The sequence below is a fragment of the Megalobrama amblycephala genome, linkage group LG10 (assembly GCF_018812025.1).
Source record: "Megalobrama amblycephala isolate DHTTF-2021 linkage group LG10, ASM1881202v1, whole genome shotgun sequence".
NCBI classification, from domain to species: domain Eukaryota; kingdom Metazoa; phylum Chordata; class Actinopteri; order Cypriniformes; family Xenocyprididae; genus Megalobrama; species Megalobrama amblycephala.
In genome coordinates, this window is record NC_063053.1 from 7,860,224 (window position 1) to 7,880,421 (window position 20,198).

Sequence of the window (20,198 nt, forward strand, 5' to 3'; positions counted from 1 at the left end):
GGTAGAAGCAATGAGCTCATGGAAAAATGAATTACATATTAAAAATAATTAGGATATATAGAAATTTGGGAATGTGCAAATACAACTGCTGCACTAGGTTTATCAACATAATTCATAATGTATTAACCAAATTTCCTTTACTTCAAAGTGTCTTTTCATCTTGTTGCTCAACTGTTTAGAACAGAATCTATAATGTTTCTTATTCATTTTTTCATCATCATTTTGAGTTAAAGGCACAATATGTAAGATTTTTGGATTCAAATATCCAAAAACCACTTGGACAATGTTATATTTTTTTGTTGACTTGTGTACTTACATTATCCCAAACGTTTCCTAGAATGTTTAAATCCAGAGAAATAATTTTAAGCAATGACATCATACCCGCGTTACCCTCGGTTTCTGGTTTTGTTTTGTAGAAACCATGGAAACACCAAAGACGCCTTAATTGTTTTATTAGACAGGATACATTCTTCAAGAGAAAATTTTATTGTTTAAATCTCATTTTCTTGGATTTACCGCGAGTTCCCTGTTTTACCATGACTAATATCTAGTTTACTGCAGTGTGCAACAAGTGTCTCATAGTAGCAGCCGAGCGAACACAGAGTAGCACTATAACAACTTTCAACACAAAACAGCGCTGCTTTAGCCAACATACGGTTGACCGGAAGAAGCGGAAGCGCAATTGTGGCATAATAAAAGCTCCACTGCTCTCGAGACGTGCAATCGCTCCAGCGGCCTCGTTTCTGCTCACACATTACTCGACCCTGCTCTGCTTCTTACTACAGTAACATTAATAATCTCATCCATGAACATGATTTCTGCCCGAGTCCCGATTCTTTTCCACCGGCTGTGAGGTGAAGACAACACCTACCGTTATTCCACGAAATCAAGGTGTCATCAGGCTACGCCTTTGTTCTGAATAAGCGACCTCTAGTGGTGAAAATTGACATATTGTGCCTTTAATATTTAAAAATTCTTAAACAACAACAAAAAAAAACTTATGACAATAAACACATTTTTTTTAGGTTAAAAATGAAAGAAAGCGTATATTTATTGCTCTTCAGGAAGAAAACATTTGTTATAGATTTTAGTACAATGTTATACGTACTAAATTAACTCACACAAATGTCCACAGGTCACTAAAGATGTACAGTGGACAAAAAAGCAAGGACAAAGTGAAATTAGTGTTCAGGTCATTACATGAGTGGAACTTGTCCTCTCTCTTTCTCAATAATCTGTGCTCTCTGTTTTAAAGGACGCAAACAAATTCCGGATCTCATATGTGTCCCGTCTGTCACGCTGAAGGATTTTTCTCAGTCTGTTTCTGCAGGAGACCCATTCGGTGGACACTCGCCCCAGCATCATGCCTTGTTTGTAATGCTCAACCGCAGCTCTCTCCAAGCCCAGCCTGTACAGTTTGAAATCCCCATACATGCGATGCCAGGCTTGACGGTCAGCTGGCTTTAGGTCAGAAACGGCAAAGAGCTCAGTGAACTTCTGCTCCGCTTTAGCCGTCTGCTTTAGCTCTGAATACCTCAGCGCTAACTCCAGCTGTGGGTATATGTGACTTGGGTTTAAACTGGCGCCCTTCTCTAAATGGTGGACACAAAGGCCCAGCAACTCCGGATTGTGTATGTCATCAATCTGCATGGCTTTCCAGCGGTAATTGTTGGCAATCTCGTGATGTAAGCGCGACGAGTCTGGCGCTTTCTTCAGCATTTTCAGCAACACTTCCAGGGCCGTGTCATAACGCTGCTCTTTCTTCATGAACTTTGCAACATGCAAAACAACGCTGAGGTTATCCGGAGCCATTTTGAGTGCTTGTGTCATGTACTGCCATGCCTCTGCGTTCCTTTCATTCTTGTAGCACTTGAGCCCCAGATACACTTGAATCATTGCATTGTTTGGGTCCAGTTTCAGAGCTTTCTTTAACTGGAGCACAGCTGGAGACTCTTCATAACGTACCCGCTTGTACTGACCAATCTTCAGTCCCTCCAGACGGAACAGAGAAAAGGCAAAGCCTGTGTTCCATTCCTTATCATCCGGCTCTTTCTGTAGAGCTTCAAGGAAACTCTCCTTGGCCCTGACGTAGGACTTCTTAGAAAACTTGAGAAGCGACCAGGCTTTTTCGCTCAGAACTTCTCTGTGAAGCTCTGTCGGAGATGAGGTGGGGAAAGCCTTGAGGATTTCATTTACTTTCTCTATGTTTTTCTCAGCCTCAGTCGCATTGCTCATGTGACTGTGCACCCAGGCCAGGTTTCCATACATCACAATCGCATTCTTGTCATCGTTCGGATGTTCCTCCTTTGCTAGTGTCAGGTTCTTAAGCGCCTCGTCGTTAAAACCTTGCAAATGTTTAATGAAGGCCAAAAAATTCAATTCTCTTTGTTTCAGGTTTTCTCCGTACTCGCATTTTACAGCAAGTTTTTCACGAACCTTCACTTCGAGAAAGTTAAGATCAGCATCCTCCTTTAGCAAGCCCCAAGTAAAGTGGCAGGACAACAGTTTAAGATTGTCCTCAGACATTTTCTTATTGTTTAAAACACAAAACAGATGCAAATGTTTATACTCTGACAGTTTTTCTTTCTCAGTTTCCTTTGGATCTGTACTTTGTTTACAGCATATCTGACTGACCACTTCTTTTCTAGTGGACCTACAAAAACAAAATTAAATGATCAGTCAAATATAATTCACATTAAGTGATCTTAAATATTATTTTTAAACTCTTTGTTAAATCTGAATTAAAAAGAAAAGACATTCACTGATATTTATTCCCCCAAACGTTTTAGCAAAATAGTTTCTATTATTGATGAAAAGCAGCTTATTTATTTGTAGACTATATGAATTATTTAGCACTTTATGACAACAGATACAAAGTCTTACCTTCTACAAATCTGTGAGCTCCTCTGGTGATCATCGAAACAGTGTTCATGGTTTTATAGGGTTTAGTTAGGTTACCTATTATTGCAATAACCAGTTAAGTTTCACTTTCCACTTATTGCTCCGATTAAGGATAAACGAAACTTTAAGGATGCTGCGTCAACAGTGTAACCATGTAAATGTAACCATAGCTACTTCCTTTATCCATGCTAATGAACAATTCTAGATTAGCCTAGTTGAAACGTAACATTTTTATCAGCGACAGAAAGATAAGTTTAAAATGTAGTTATATATCATAGATCAAGATTCAGATATAGTTGTCAGATTTAATGTGGATTACATAATCAGTTGTCACTTTAAATATCACTGAAAGATAATATAGTACAAAAAAACAATTACGTGTCGTTGCACACAATTGAATAAATAAAGTAGTTTTTCTCAAAGGACTAATGACTTGAAAGGGTAGAGTAATGGCGCCATCTTGTGACCAAACCTTATGACGCTGCAAGGCTTTTCTATTGCACGAGGGTTAGCTTAAGCAAATAAGCTAAATTGTTTTAATAATAATGAGGTTTAGAGCTTTTGCTGCACTGTTTCAGATTTCTAAAACATGTTATATGGACACAGTTTTCATGAACACCAGACAATTTTTTTTCCCCAGTGTGTTCGTTTTATTTATTCATTGATAACCAATCTGGGTTATCTTTTGATAGCCAGTGTCAGGCCATCTGCAACAGTGAGCATACTGAGATCAATCCGGTCATCTTTGTGTAATTTCTTGTTCAGTTTGTCTATGGTCTGTGAGGAAAGGTCACCTTCAGCTGGGTTGATGACCCGTCCACCCCAGAGGACCTGAAGAGAAGAAAGACACCAGCTTACTCACAACCAAAGAGGAAAGGTAGGAATATATTTGCTTTATTCATCCCAATATTTTTATTTAAATGAATCTGTAAAATGTAGCTGTCCACCCCCAGCATATGCTCTTTAGGTATGTTTTGAAGCATGGCAGCTGGTTTAATCTGGTCCCAAGCAACTAGCTCCAGCTCAAGACCAGTTTATAACCAGTTCAGGACCAGTTTAAACCAGCTGCCATGCTTCAAAACTTACCTAACCGGCATATGCTGTTTTTTTCAACAGGGCCCATACAGCATGTATTTACTTACATTATCAATAGCTACAATGCCACCCTTTCGAACAAGCTGAAGTGACTTTTCATAGTATGTTTCATAATTCTTTTTGTCAGCGTCAATGAACACAAAGTCATACGTTCCAGCTTCACCAGCACTTAGGAGTTCATCTGTAAAGACACAAGGATGTTTTTTTTCTATATTTCCAATTGAAATAAAAATAAAATAATGTTGTATTACATGTATTTCATCTTTACCCAAGGTTTCAGCAGCAGGTTTAATGCGAATATCTATTTTATCCTCCACTCCAGCCTAAAACAAGAATAGTTTGCAGTTATTTGTTCTCATTTTAAATCCATAGTGACAAAACATCCCTGTTGTTATCTTTGCTTTTGCTTTATGATTGGGCTGGGTATTTTTAATGCTATTCTTATAAAACTATAGAATAAAAAGCGAAAATTGCATATAAAGCCTTTTGCTGATTGGCTTTGTGCCGATATCAGCACCTAAATGTACAATCACATCAGTCTCAATCAGCAACCAGTGTAAAGTCTGATGGACATTTCTGCATCTCTGGCTTAAATCGCTACTGGTCAGCTGGGCTTTATACTGATGACTGTGTTGTTGCGGTGGCAGGCAGTGATCAGTATTGAAATTGATACGTGTAGGTGTTCGTGGAGGAGCAACTTGACAGATACAGCTGTCTAAAGCAGTGATGTGTCCTTCTGAAACAAATGACTTCAGCTACATATAGCATGCATTAAAATGTACTATTCTGGGCTGTGTTTCCCAAAAGCATTGTGAACTAAGTTGATCATAGAGAACATTGGTGGCAATGGTCTCCACGATCAATTTGGGCTCATAATGCTTTTGGGAAACGCAGCCCAGTATATAGACTGTTTTTTGCTTTGGTTTACCTCTATAAAAAATGGCTTGGCTATTTTCCCATATTCCTCATTAATTTCACAGGCCACCACGAGTCCATTCTCAGGAATTGCCAGAGCCAGACTTAAGGCGTTGTATCCTGTGTACATACCTAAGACAGATGCAAAATGTGTTTTACAGGTAAGAGGTAAAATGTAGACACATATTCATGAATTCTATTGCTTGCACTCACCAATTTCAATAGTTTTATTGGATTCTATTAGTTTTGCGAGATTAGCCATAAACTGAGCCTGCTCAGGTGCCACCATCATCAGGTTACTGGAGTCCTCCATAGTTTTCTTGAATCAGAATCAGAAATATACAAATGAAAAAAATGCAGTATTTTTCCTTCTACTGACCTCTAGTGTTAGTGTGTGATACTACGCACGAATACACGTGAAGACTTGTATTAAAATATACAGTAGTGTTAAAAAGTCACATTGAAATGTACATAAAATGAATTTCAATTTCATAAAATGAATTTTGAAAGAAAATATCTCCCTTTGCATTGAACTTTGAGCGTTGTAACTTTGCAGATGTTGTTTATGCTCAAACAGCAACATTACACACCAAAGTTAAAAAAGTAAAATCATGATCAACCACCCCTTTAATTTTTTATTTCACATTATGAATGTGCTTATTTTATTATGTAGGGTGGCACATGTCCTAAAGGTGTTTTTCTACCCACCAGTCGTAGTTTGGTCAGCACTGGGTGCTCCCTCAGGGAGTTATTCACCACATACTGCAGCAGAGGATCATCGCCTTTGTAACTCTTGCCGATCAGAGCAGACTGGCATAGTCCTACACATAAAGCGAACGAACATTAGTTAAATAGAATTAACCATTGCTGGGGAAATGAATGCACATAATTTCAGAACAGGAGAGCCAACAGTATTATTAAACAGCATTTGTGGAGTTGGTTTATTAGGCTGGCATTTACCTGCTGCAAAATTTCAGCTTATTAAAATGCTCATTACCATAACATTACACACACTAGGTGGCCTATAAAAAAGATGTCTTTATACAACTTCTAGGCACCTAATTTACTTTAATCAGTGAGAGGCCAAAACACTCCAAAACACTGTCAAGTAACAGCATTTATCAAGCAATATATTTCAATGCATTGTATTTATTTTTATTTTAGAAGTCAAATTACCCATGTGAAGGTAAATAGTCATAATGAAAGCAGATATAAACCTACCTGTAAATGCCAAGAAGAGGGTAATAGTACAAAGCATCTTAATGTCAGGTGCCAGACTTAATCAACAGAAACAAAAGAGAAAAATGAAATTGTGACTTGCACAAGTGAGGCACAAATATATACCTGCTGAGGTGGAAAGTCCATGTTTTGTTTGTTTGGCCTCCGCAGATAAATAAGATACTGCTGTTTGCGTGGTATTGATTTTTATCAAAGTTTAGCTTACAAGTACTTTTGTTCAATGGCTGTTGGGTATAGCACGATAATAACCTGAATAGAAAGCTTGATACAATCTAGATAGAAAATTGGTGAGAATGACATATAATTTGCAAGAGGTGTGATTTTGAGACATTTCAAGAGGCTTTCAGGCTGGTTTAAATTCATTTCCAATGTTATCACAGATTTGCAGTGGTGCAATAGCCTCCAATTTACTATATATTCCAGCTGCTGTTTCAAATACTTTACTTTTATGAATGGTGAAATCAAATCTCTATATTTGCCAAGAAGCCATTGATTATCATGCAATTTTGTTCTCAAGCTAATGAATATTTCATAAGAGTGGACTTTCCAGCATGAGGACATTGCTTTACCACACTTCTTATGACGTCGTAAAATCAGTAATCAATATGTATGAGTAATACAGGAGCTTATGTTGACAGTATGACAGTACAGACATCAATGCAGCCCTATATTATATTATATTATATTATATTATATTATATTATAAACCAGGAAATTGAAGTTCATGATGAGATAGCCCAGGAGTCAGGAGGAGTGCCCTCTGGTGGAGATTATGGGCACTCCAGCTGGCAGATGTGACATAGTTCCTCCTTAAATCTTACACAATATGTAAGATTTTTTAATTAAAATATCCCAAAACCACTAGAACAATGTTTTTGTTGACTTGTGCACTTACATTATCCCAAATGTTTCCAAGAATGTTTAATACCAGAGAAATAAGCAATTTTAACCAGGACACGGACCGTGTCCGTTCATCGCCTATCAATGACATCATACCTGCGTTACCCTTGGTTTTATTTTATAGAAACCATGGAAACACCAAAGACGCTTTAATATATTATGTGTTTTATTAGGCAGGATACATTAATCGACAGAAAAATAATCATGTTTAACACAGTAAGTCTTATTGTTTAAATCTCGTTTTCTTGCTTTGCAGCGAGTAAATCAGCGAGCAGCCGCCGAGCGAACGCAGAGTAGCATTATAACAACTTTCAACACACAAATGTATCTAATATGATAAAAACAGCACTGCGTTACCCCACATACGCTTGACCGAAAGAAGCGAAAGCGGCAACTGCGGCATAATAAACGGCAACTGCGGCACAATAAAAGTCCTCCTTCTCTTGAGGCATGTGTCGTGCTCGTCTCTCATTAGCAATCGCACCAGCGGCCTCGTTTCTGCTTGCACAGCACTCGGTCCTGCTCTGCTTCATTCTACAGTAACATTAACACCTCCCATCATTCCGCGAAATCAAGGTGTTATCAAGCTACCTTTGTTTTGAATAAGCGACCTCTAACGACGAAAATGTACATATTGTGCCTTTAAGGAGTGCTTAAAGGGTTAGTTCACCCAAAAATGAAAATTATGTCATTAATGACTCACCCTCATGTCGTTCCAAACCCGTAAGACCTTCGTTCATCTTCGGAACATTTAGTCCGAGAGCTTTCTGTCCCTCCATTGTAAATGTATGTACGGTATACTGTCCATGTCCAGAAAGGTAATAAAAACATCATCAAAAGTAGTCCATGTGACATCAGTGGGTTAGTTAGAAGTTTTTGAAGCATCTAAAATACATTTTGGTCCAAAAATAACAAAAACTACGACTTTATTCAGCATTATCTTCTCTTCCGGGTCTGTTGTATATCCGCTTTCACTCCACAGTGATGCTGCTGCTTCTTCTTCTTCTTTCCTGTTTTACAGCGGTTGGCATCCAGCTTATTGGTGCATTACCGCCCCCTTCTGCTCCGGACAGTGACACGATTAGGACATCCATGACATGCACACTTACGCACCATTTTAAAAAATATAGCAATACCAAAATACAAACAATGTAGAATAGCTTGAATACAGCGTGCGTCTCCCTCAGACTGTAAACGAAGCTCGGGCGCACCAGATAACACGTCATCAGCGTCACTGTCCGGAGCAGAAGGGGGCGGTAATGCATCAATAAGCTGGATGCCAACCGCCGTAAAACAGGAAAGAAGAAGAAGAAGAAGCAGCAGCGTCACTGTGGAGTGAAAGCGGATATACAACAGACCCGGAAGAGAAGAAAATGCTGAATAAAGTCGTAGTTTTTGTTATTTTTGGACCAAAATGTATTTTCGATGCTTCAACAAATTCTAACTAACCCACTGATGTCACATGGACTACTTTGATGATGTTTTTATTACCTTTCTGGACATGGACAGTCTACTGTACATACATTTTCAATGGATGGACAGAAAGCTCTCGGACTAAATCTAAAATATCTTAAACTGTGTTCTGAAGATGAACGGAGGTCTTACGGGTTTGGAACGACATGAGGGTGAGTCATTAATGACAGAATTTTCATTTTTGGGTGAACTAACCCTTTAAGGGCTCTTGGACAGCTCCTGAGGATATGTTCCAGGGTCCCTCTCGTTCCGGCACAGAGGACGAGCTGGTGAAACTGCCTTCCTCTAACAGAACAAGTTGGACGTGCTACATCGTAGGCTGTCTGTAGCAACTCAAGCTGCTACAAAAGTCGCTGTCTATTTGCCGCCATCGCTGTTGCTGCTTCTCCGACAACGTACACAACAAACTGCTTCTTCTTTGGCTTTTGCCTTGATACTGTGGGTTACACCATCTGTGGACACTGCCTACTAGGGGTCTGCATGTGTAATTGCACGTCAACGACACAGAAGTATAAATGAAAACCGACGTGTAGAGGCTACGGCGTAGGTCCGACGCAAAAGTATAAATCAGCCTTAAATGTACACATTCTCATTAGTACACATACTACTCTCTAGCGGATGACAGAATGTCTACGCAAACCCTCAACAAAGTGAGAGCATGAGAGGGCCTTTCTGGCTTGTTTTTGCCTGTGTAGTTCAGAGAGTGTTCATTTCAATATTGCCTAACTTAATGAAATGCGTTTTAATTGTCAGTCTTTGTAGTAATGTGCATGCACACTGCCTGTGGAACGTTACCTCCCACACACAGTAATGAACTGAAAGTGTAAGTGTGTCATATGGTAAAATTGTTTACTTCATCTCATTACTGGCATTTCAAACGGCACATTTGTCTGTGTGTGTGTTTCACAATGAGAGAACCAGAGCACAATGCTAAGAAGAACGCATTCCCAGTATCAGAGACTGGGTGGTGGGGCGTTCTCAAAGGAGAGGCCTACTTCCTCTGTAGATTCGTTAATTAGGTATGCACGGATGCAAACAAATCTCCCTGCCCACACATAAGTCATCAGCAGTGAAATATGGGGCATGAGTACCTCTGTCTTTGAATCTTGCTCTTGCTGTGTTTAATGACAAGAAGAGATGCCTGTAAATAACAGTTCAAGTCCGCTCTCTGAAAATAAGATGCCGTGTTCTCGTATCCTCTCCCCACCACTGCTCCGGGAATCTTATGTGACGCTAATTGTTCCTGCTACTTGTGCCAAGTACCCACTGTTCTTCGACACAATCTACAGACAGGACCCGGTCCCTCGGCTGCTCTCAGTGTCTGTTTAAGGACTGAAAGGATGCGTCTTGCCATCTGCGGAGAGCGCGTCTCTTCCTGTTCCCGGCCCTGATTGTATTTGCTCTTCCTTTGGCTGTCAGTGCATCACCTTGATATATGCTCACAAACCCTCTCAGAGGCTTTGAGTAAGGAATACAAGAAAAAAAGCCCTCTGCCGCTGGAAAAGAAGAAAAGAAAATACATACGAAACTGTTAATATGAAACAAAATAATTCAAGAGGTTGCTCCTTTGTTTTCTTCAAATGTAACAAATAAATACAGTTGTATTTTTTTTTTAAAATGCATTACTATTATCCAGGAGCTGTTGCAACTCTTTTCTTATTTGCAATAAGAGCTGGCTGCCTAATATAGACAAAAATACACATTTCTATACAGTTGCAGTAGATAAAGTTTTTGTGTATTTAGAACATTTCAGTATAATTTCAGTTCTATCTATCTTAAAGATCTATCTATCTATACTGTAAAAAAAAGTTGCTGACTTAAATTTTTAAGTACAGTCAACTTGCTTAACTTATTTCAATATGTTTTTACATTGCTTTAACTAATGTTGTCAACTTATTGATCATATACTTTTTTTACAGTGTGTGTGTATATATACACACACACACATATATTATTTCATGCATAGAAACAGGTTTTAGTATATTATTTCTGGAAGCAGAGAATGTGGTACTCGCTATCTTGCAGCAAGTGGCAGTGTTGTCTACATAATGTCAGAAAGAAACAGCATAAAATAACTGTAATATAGTGATCACAAAGACAGATAACACTAACAAAGAGTTTATGAAAGCCAAAAACATGAATTAGAATCATTAAGTTTCCTGAATAATTGGATATTAATAATTGGATTATTATAAATGTTTTACTTTATAATAATAATGATAATAATATCCTGACTAAATTGATATGGAAACGTTTTTATTTCATTTTAATAACAACAGCAACAACAACAACAATAATACTTTATAATAAGGTTTATTAGTTAACTACATTAGTTAACATGAACTAATAATGAGCTTCACTTCTACAGCATTTATTAATCTTTGTTAATGTTAATTTCAACATTTACTAATGCATTATTAAAATCAAGAGTTGTATTTGAATATGAACAAACAATGAACTGCTGTATTTTTATTAACTAACATTAACAAAAATGAAATACTGTAGTAAATGTATTGCTCATGGTTAGTTCATGTTAGTTAATACATTAACTAATGTTAACAAATGAACCTTATTGTAAAGCATTACCAATAAATGTAATAGTGTTTTCATTTACAAAAAGGTTGTAATTGTAAACAAAAAATACAAATGAAAACCAGTGTCAGATGCTTTATGAGGGCTTGTATATATTAGAGATAAGCTGGTAATTATTTTTTTCTACCTTTGTATCTCTTCTGCATTGTAACAAAGTGCTGAACCTGGTCTGCATAAAATTACGGTTGAGTGGCAGGTGCAGTTGTTTGACTTTCAAATCACTTAGGCATCTTTTTTTTTATTAACCTTGCATGTAAATAAATACAGATTTCAATTTCTATGGAGCTGCACGTGGAAATGACAGTCCTCAAAACATCAAACAAACTGCTTCAGGGCAATCGCACCATCGCAAGCCCTCTAATGTGAAAGGCACTGACACCTGAAGCAAGGTGCAAAAAAGACAAATGTCATTTTTTCAGAAACAATTAGCGAGAGAGCCTTCGGATTTGAGGACGGCTCATCTTTCCAGGCTGTCGGCTCCTCTGTATGGCAGTGCAAGGCTGCTGTGGAGCTCAGTCTTATATCACTCGCTGCTGACATCTTCCTGTCTGAGCAAGTCAGGCCTCTATAGTGCTACAAGTACACACACACACACACACACTGCAAGAAAACCTTCCTCACCTGAATATTAAACAGTGCAGAGATCTCAGTAGCTTTTAAAATGGTGTTGTTTCTGTGTTTTCTGCTTGTATAGGCAGCCGTAGTCGGGACTGTGCAAGAGACGTTGCATCTCTTATTACATTACTGACCTTTTCAGAACAACATCATGGGTCCATTCAGATTTAATTGCTTCAAAAATATATTTTGATATCCATTAAAAATGTGTACATATATGTACAGAAAACGACCAGTTACAACTAATCATCTACCTATTGCAAAATGCGTGGATGTCTTTTTGTGGATCTAGCGTTCAGTTATCTAGGCAGCATCATTTGCATAAAGCTAAATGCATACAGACATTCAGATTATTATATGTGTGTGTGCAATGGGCGTTTATTTTCTTTAAAAAGCAGGTCTGTTTTAATATCTTACTGTTAAAAACTAGGCCTGTAATAATAAATAATAACAATTATTCTTGTAGTTTCTGACACTTCTTTACAAAGCAGAATCAAGCTGTAAATTTCAAAATAATTTTAAAAAGTATTGTATATAATTCTAAGACATTCAGTACATAATTTTGAACAGCAGTTCAGAAGTTTGGGATCAGTAAGGTAAAAACGGTAATATTGTGAAATATTTTTACAATTTAAAGTAACTGTTTTCTGTTTGAATATATTTTAAAATGTTTTTTATTCCTGTGATGCAAAGCTGAATTTTCAGCATCATTACTCTAGTCTTCAGTGTCACATGATCCTTCGTAAATTATTTTAATATGCTGATTTGCTGCTCAATAAGCATTTATTATTATTATCAATGTTGAAAACATTTTTTTTGAGAATTCTTTAATGAATAGTAATTTTAAAAGAATGGCATTTATCTAAAATAGAAAGCTTTTGTAGAGTTATACACTACTGTTCAAAAGTTGGGGTCAGTAAGAATTTTTTTTTGGAAAGAAATTAGTACTTTTATTCAGCAATGATGCATTAAATTGATCAAAAGTGACAGTAAAGACATTTATAATGTTAAATGTGTAAGCAACAAGCTCATTGGCTGCAGAAGTGACATAACCAATCAGCTTGTGCCAAGTAGTTAATGCTGTAATTATCATCAGCTTGCCTTAAGGAACCATTAGCCTGCGCCATCTAGAGTTTCATGGCTGAACTATGAATATATAAAAAATGACCGTGATTTTAACAGTAAAAGACTGTAAAAATGCTGCGGTGAAAAACTGTCAATTGGTTTACAGAAAGTTTCCGTACTATATACGGTGAATAACTGTAATAGATGTAACGGTACATTTAATGTAATTTTACGGTAAAATACCGTTAAATTCACAGTTTTTGGAAGTGAAAAATAACAATCCATTGTAAAATTTACAGTGAAAAACCGTAAATTGACATTCCCACATTTCCCTGCGTGACTCTTCACATTTGATATATTTTCGTTGAAATAACTCTGTTTCTTCTTAGTTTTTCTCATTTTTTTCTAATCAGTTATGTACATTAGAGTTTTATGTTACATCTAATGTTGTTAAATTAATGTTTATTGCATTTTTAAAATTTCATGCATGTTACCATGATGGTGTTTAGTGTGTGTGTGAATGACACTGTGTGCACCTTCTATATATTAGTATTGTCCTTCTCAGCTTGTGGAAAAGCTTCTTGTGATGAACTTTGATTCATCATGTGACTCTTATCACCACTGTGTTTGGTGACTGTCAGTGTATTATAAAGGTACAAAACAGATATCACTACTTAATTAGGTTGGTAAATTAACATCATATCAGTTAATGAAATACGTTATTTTACCGTAAATTTAACAGATTTTTTTTTACGTTGCTACTGTATTTTTTACGGTAAAGTTCTGGCAACCACAGCTGCCGTTTTTTTACCGTAAATTTTACTGGGATTTTTTTTACAGTGTACATATACGTGTGTGTATAATGTATAATGATGCCATCTTCAGAAATCACTCTAATATGCTGATTTGGTGCTTAAGAATCATTTCTTATTATCATCAATGTTAAAAACGGTTGTGCAGCTTAATATTTTTGTGAAAACCATGATGCAGGATTCTTTGATGAGTAGCATTTATTTGAAATAAAAATCTTTTTGAAAAGTCTTCACTATCAATTTTAAATACAGTAAAGTGCAGCAAAGTATTAAAAACGCTTACTGACCCCAAACCTTTGATTGGTAGTACATATCATTGTATGACTTTGACAGCCTTAAAAAACAGAAAAATTAGAAATTCCATTTTTTTTTTTTTAAACCCTAGATGTAAAGCATATTTGTAATATAAATTGTCCCACCCACTTGTCTGTTACAGAAGCGCTTCCTTGCAAAAAGCCGCTAACATATGTGATGGGAAGCTTCAATTCCTTTATCTCCATACTGCTGACACCAGGGCTATTTACACCACCCAGTGCGTCTGAAATGGATGTCCTTTTGTACAAAGTCACTTCATTTTCCTTCCCCATTATTCTTGGTTCTGCCTGTGAATGTCCAATAATTGCCATAGTTGAAGTGCTAATGATAATGTTATAACTTGGATCAATTTGCTGTGGCAATTGGACCTTTTTAATTGAGTCGATTATCAAGCCTGTGTGTGTTGAAGCTTACAGAGCCAGTGCCAGAGAGAACGCACCCCAGGTCGAGCGTATGTGTGTGTAATGTGGGGTTTAAGTGCCCCGGGCCGCAGATAAGGGTTCGGGGCAGAGATGGAGGAGGAGACGAGGAGACGAGGGCAGATCAGAGCCTCGGCTGTAATATTCACAGACACTCACCACATCTGAAGTTAATCCAATCATGAAGAGATGCCTTACTTTCATCAGCCTCAGACACACTAGCATGAGGTCAAGAGCAGCTTGTATTAGCACAATGATGTCAGAGAGAAATGGTGTAGATAATTGACTTTCAGACCCTTTCAGAAGAAACCCTGACAGCCAGTCGGCCTTATGGAAAACAAAAACGATTGCCAAACGTGTGCTTAACGACGTCCAAACTCATGGGATGTCGGCTCCTATTCCTCAGTTGGTCTCCGTCTGGAGCAATGGACAGCCTTGTTGAATTATCTCAAACGGAGCGGGAATGCCAACATGTCTCTATGGTGAAGTATGTTTGAAGACTTGATGAAGACTCAGAGGAAGCACGACTGCAGGTTTTGTCATGTCATGCTCGCACTTGCGCGACGAGTTCCTGCTTTGGAGCGATCGCCTGCTGATTTGATCAGCTTGATTACCAGCTAGAAATAGCTGCAGGAATTGTTCAATTTTTTTATATTTTTTTTTTTATGAAATATCGCCGATCATATCCATCATGCTAGCATTGTGTGCTTTTGTTAAAGCTAAAGTGTATGATTTTTTTTAAGATTCACTCCAGCTTTAAGGGATAGTTCACCCAAAAATGAAAATTTTTCCATCATTTACTCACCCTCATTTTGTTCCAAACCTGTATAAATTTCTTTGATCTGTTGAACACAAAAGAAGATATTTTGAAGAATGTTGGTGACCAAACAATTTTGGGTCACCATTGACTTCCATAGTATTTTTTTTCATACTATAGAAGTCAAAGACCCAAAACTGTTTGGTTACAAACATTCTTCAAAATAAATTATATACATGTTGCGGGTGAGTAATTGATGACAGAATTTTCATTTTTGGGTGAACTATCCCTTTAAAGGTGCCATCGAATGAAAAATTGAATTTACTTTGGCATAGTTGAATAACAAGAGTTCAGTACATGGAAATGACATACAGTGAGTCTCAAACACCATTGTTTCCTCCTTCTTATGTAAATCTCATTTGTTTAAAAGACCTCCAAAAAACAGGCGAATCTCAACATAACACCGACTGTTACGTAACAGTCGGGATCATTAATATATATGATCCCAATATTTGCATATGCCAGCCCATGTTCAAGGCATTAGACAAGGGCAGCCAGTATTATCGTCTGGATCTGTGCACAGCTGAATGTGGTTAAAGTTACCATCGTTTCTTACTGTATTCACAGAGACAAGAGCCGTCACTATTTTCATTTTTAAAGGCGCTCTAAGCGATTTGCCGCGTTTTTAGGCCCTTTTTTTTTTTTTGTCACATACCGCAAACATCTCCTCACTATGCGCTAGCTGCCTGTCCCCTGAACACACTGTAAAAAAACGCGGTCTCTGTAGTCGCCACAAGCTCCGAAAACTGCAATAAAAACAAACTGGTGCAGCCTGGACCACTTAACATAATAAACATGCTCCAGCCAATAACCGACAAGCAGCGTCAATACGCAAGCTACTTACATTTTAAATGCGCGTTCATGACTGTTTCAGGAAGCATGGAGGGGAGGGCCAGGAGGAGTAGGAGGGAGGGTCTAGCTAGCCTCTGTTTTGTTTGACAACACTTCGAACATCAACAGGAAGTTACTCCGCTCAGAATCGCTTAGAGCGCCTTTAAACACTTGCAGTCTGTATAATGCATAAACACAACTTCATTCTTTATAAATCTCTCCAACAGTGTGTAATGTTAGCTTTAGCCACGGAGCACTATCAAACTCATTCAGAATCAAATGTAAACATCCAAATAAATACTATACTCACATGATCTGATGCATGCATGCAGTATGCATGACGAACATTTGGTAAAGATCCATTTGAGGGTTATATTAGCTGTGTGAACTTTGTAAATGCACTGTATAATAGTCGAGAGCTCGGGGAGCAGGGAGCAAGAGGATTTAAAGGGGCCGCACACGCTTAATCGGTGCATAGTTAACAATGCTTCAAAATAGGCTGTTAAAAAAATGTATTAAAAAAATCTATGGGGTATTTTGAGCTGAAACTTCACAGACACATTCAGGGGACACCTTAGACTTATATTACATCTTGTAAAAACTGGTTCTAGGGCACCTTTAATGTGCAGAATCTATGAACCCTGCACATGACAGGGAAAAACAAGAAATCGTGGCCATGAATAAAGAATTTTTTGATAATAATGACCATGTTTTTGCTAATTCATTCCCTAATTCGTGGATACAATTTAACTCATTTAAAATGAGGGAACAATTTAGAAAAACGTAGCCTAGATGTAAATAAAGCAAAGGAACAAATTAATGAGATGTGACCACAAGTTAATAAAGGTGTGGTCACATTAGCGAAATTTTTCATAAAAAAAACAAAAAAACAGTCCACTTTATGTTGTCAATAGTGTAGTGATAGCATATATGAAGTACATCTCAAATAGAAATCAGTTTTAAATAGCTTTCTGTTGGGAAATCTTTCACGTGAAATTCTAAGTCACATGGATTTCTATTAAAATGAATGAATTTTTGGAGTCTCCTCATATCCTTGGAGGACCATAAAATCCTGAGGACCTGTGGCTTAGGACCATAAAATTTTCATCCAATCTTTATATTGGGTCCGACTGCAATAATACGACGTCCTACCTGTCAACGTATATGTTTTTACATACCCTCGCTCACCCTGTTCGCATAGACACCATCAACGCGTTTCATTCTATGGAGAGTTTATACAAACAGACTTCAGTCATAGAGCACCGCAAACAAACAGCAGCCACCTTTTACAGTTCCTACCGAATCAAAACAACGAGCTTATGGTGATTTCACGTCATAACTACAGTAGTCAAGAGATGGCAACCCATAACGTTCTAAACGGAGCTGTTCAGTCAGATGCAGAATTATGCATATCCATGTCAACAGTATCAACACCGAAATGAATCTGCAGCAGTCAGGTACAAGCTCTCTAATTTGTTTACGTTCATTATTATTGTAATGTTATGTGCTTTGAGACACAAGGTAGTTTAACGCCGTCTCTGGTGATGCTTTGCCAAGAGGAGCTGTGTGTGTGCCTTCATGTGTTTTAGAGGAGGCGTGGCTTTGTACAGCGATTTGCAGGGAGGGTGGGATTGTATGCTTTCAATGCAGGCTAACATTAGCATTTCTCAGATCACCTACTGCACCTTTAAGGTGTTCAGTCATGGAAACTTGGCCACAATATCTAGTGTTTGAGAATCAGTTATAAATATGCAATTTGTTTAGATTAATTGTCCAAAAAAAGTGTACTGTGACTCTGAAGCAGGTCTATAGCTGGAGAAAGCTTTCTGTTAGCATAAATGCTAATCATCCATGTGAACCAGTAAACCCTTGAAAAAACAGCCCAACTGTGTAAATGTGGGGTGAAACTATCTGTTTGTTGCTTGGACAATCTTTTTGGAAAAAAAACATTATATTTAGAGTTATGTTTAGTGACACTAGTAGTGCTATTTAATATTATCATATGAATGTAAGAAAAACTAGAAACCATGAGAAAATGCGTTCAATGACTCGTGGCACAAATGTTATGATTTACGAGAGGATTACTATGTTACATTTGTTACACACATACAGTGACTTGTGAAAGTCAGTGCTCTGAAATAAATCTTTTATGGCCTATTTAGAGCACATGAGTGAAAATATTCTTCAAAGGGACACTTTCAGGACTTTTTTTTCTATTTCGCCATTCATATCCGCAGTGAAGAGGCCTTTGTAAGGATACCGGATTCCGCCTAATGTTCCATGAAGACCATGGTGAATTTATATTGATGGGACTGTTGACTCTGAACTCCATCGGCATGATTTTTTCATAAGCCATGGGGAACAAGAAGTCAGTCAGCTGACAGGTGTTAACACCGAGAATAGCTCTGTGAATAAGAAATGGGACACGCATAAGAACGCGGCTGGCTTTTCTCTCTCTGAACGCCCTCAGAACTTGTGTTTTTCTGCACGCACTGTTAAGAGTATAGCTAGAGGTTTTACTGGGACTTTGTAAACACCACAATGCATGTCAAATGGGATGAGTCTTGATAGCTGTAAAACACAGGACCGTTCCTGGCTTATTATCTTTTAGTCGAGCTCCGGAGTGTCGCGCGTATGCGTTCCTGCACGTCAGCACAGCCGAGGCCGCTTGGGAGAGCATTGATTATTTCGCCATGAGCCGAGGAGAGAGAGAGAGAGAGAGAGAGAGAGAGAAAGAAAGAGAGAGGTGTGATTTTTCTTTTGTACTCCTTGAAAGAATCAAGAAAAATAAATATTTGCGCACGCATGTCAGAGGGGGGCAAATACAGTATGTGTTTATGAGGGTTAGTGTCACAGCAGCGCTCCTCTGAGGAACAGTCTGCCAACCCGAGGCTGAGCCGCATTCTCACTAGTCAACTTTACTGCCTTCATTTGGGCTGACGAATGGCTGGCTGACTTATCAGCTCCTCGGCCTGCCGGCTGTAGTGAGTCCCAAGAGCTCCAAAGGACCCGCTGCCTCTGGCCTGATACATCCGCCTCGCACTTCGTTTTCTCTGGCTGCGGCGACAGGAAAGGGGGAGGCCAGCGCTTGTGAGGACGACTTCAAGAGTCGGGCTTCCTGCAGCTGTTCTGTCGTTCAGCGCCTACCAATGGGCTCTTGCTTTGCTCAGCAAACATACATCAGACAGATATTAGAGTAATCCAAAGGTAATACATTACCCGGCGTACCAGGGGGACGCTCTGCCGGTAATGGATGCCTGTGCCGCACATCCCCTCTGTCAGCCGCTCCACGACTCCACGAAATTCCACCACTAAACCTTTTTGCTTATGTCATTACCTGAATTTATTTGGAAGTAATGCAGCTGGTATTTTATTCTTAATCACACTGCCCAAAGGATTGAGACATATTTTCGAAAGGAAAATACAGCTTGCATGCTCTTATGAAAGCAATATATTACCTGAGCACTTAACAACCCAGAGAGAGGAAATAAAACTAGCCGCACGATTCTTGTAGTATGTTTATAAGACTATATTACTATCTTGCCGCAGCCCCCTGTGGGCCCAAGGCTGTGCGTTATGGCAAGTGCTCCATCTGCACTTGCATATTTTACCCTCAGGTTATTACAATTCAGATTTGTTTGCACCTAATTTACCGTTTATTGTGTTTTATGGTTCACTCTCTATAAAAGGCTCTTAAACATGCTCTGAGGACTAGTTCGTCTCTCGCTCAGAGAGGTGTTATCAGATGAAAGTTGCAAATTGGGTTGCGTGTGTGCGAGGGGCTAACGTTGTTTTCTGTACGGCAGGCAAATAAGGGGACAGCAAACTTCGAGTCGGGATTCGTAGTCAGCTGCAGACTCCAAAAGGAAGATGATTGCTCTGAAAGGCCCCCCTGACATCTCCACATATGGGAGGCCATATGTTTGCTTGATAGACAAGCAAGGGCGAGCGCAGCACAGCAAAGCAAAGCACAAACAAGTTCTTGGCACTTGGAGCACTCCGCCTCTGAACAAAAGGAAACACAACAACAACAGATTCGCAAGTATGCTTAGCATAGAGCTTAAGGGGGTGGGTTCATATCCGCAGCCAAAGTCTACTAGATCAAAATAGACAGCGGAGAAAATTACACGCTTATTAAAGAGACACACACACACTGTGTGTGTATCTCATAAGTAATCATAGATATTTGGAAGTAAAATGTGCTTCTGA

At 38.4% G+C, this 20,198-nt stretch overlaps 2 protein-coding genes across 2 annotated transcripts; both read right to left on the reverse strand.

The window, feature by feature from the left end:
• Positions 1 to 413: 413 nt before the first annotated feature.
• ifit8 (interferon-induced protein with tetratricopeptide repeats 8) lies at positions 414 to 3,374 on the reverse strand. Its single transcript, XM_048204287.1, has 2 exons — positions 2,884 to 3,374; positions 414 to 2,653 (listed from the first exon to the last, which is right to left on the reverse strand). Exon 2 carries the CDS (start codon positions 2,524 to 2,526, stop codon positions 1,228 to 1,230), a length of 1,299 nt encoding a protein of 432 aa, XP_048060244.1. The 5' UTR covers positions 2,527 to 2,653; positions 2,884 to 3,374; the 3' UTR covers positions 414 to 1,227.
• Positions 3,375 to 3,527: 153 nt separating this feature from the next.
• comtd1 (catechol-O-methyltransferase domain containing 1) lies at positions 3,528 to 6,289 on the reverse strand. Its single transcript, XM_048204288.1, has 7 exons — positions 6,133 to 6,289; positions 5,620 to 5,732; positions 5,125 to 5,230; positions 4,925 to 5,043; positions 4,265 to 4,319; positions 4,044 to 4,177; positions 3,528 to 3,732 (listed from the first exon to the last, which is right to left on the reverse strand). Exons 1-7 carry the CDS (start codon positions 6,167 to 6,169, stop codon positions 3,580 to 3,582), a joined length of 717 nt encoding a protein of 238 aa, XP_048060245.1. The 5' UTR covers positions 6,170 to 6,289; the 3' UTR covers positions 3,528 to 3,579.
• Between the last annotated feature and the right edge of the window lie 13,909 nt (positions 6,290 to 20,198).

Bases quoted from the DNA above. Each gene is read 5' to 3' on its own strand.
- ifit8 (XM_048204287.1), bottom strand. From the start codon at position 2,526: ATGTCTGAGGACAATCTTAAACTGTTGTCCTGCCACTTTACTTGGGGC.
- comtd1 (XM_048204288.1), bottom strand. From the start codon at position 6,169: ATGCTTTGTACTATTACCCTCTTCTTGGCATTTACAG. The intron at 5,733-6,132 runs GTAGGTTTATAT...CTTTATGTGTAG, and splicing joins CCTCTTCTTGGCATTTACAG to GACTATGCCAGTCTGCTCTG. The intron at 3,733-4,043 runs GTAAGTAAATAC...TCTTCTCTTCAG, and splicing joins GCATTGTAGCTATTGATAAT to GTCCTCTGGGGTGGACGGGT.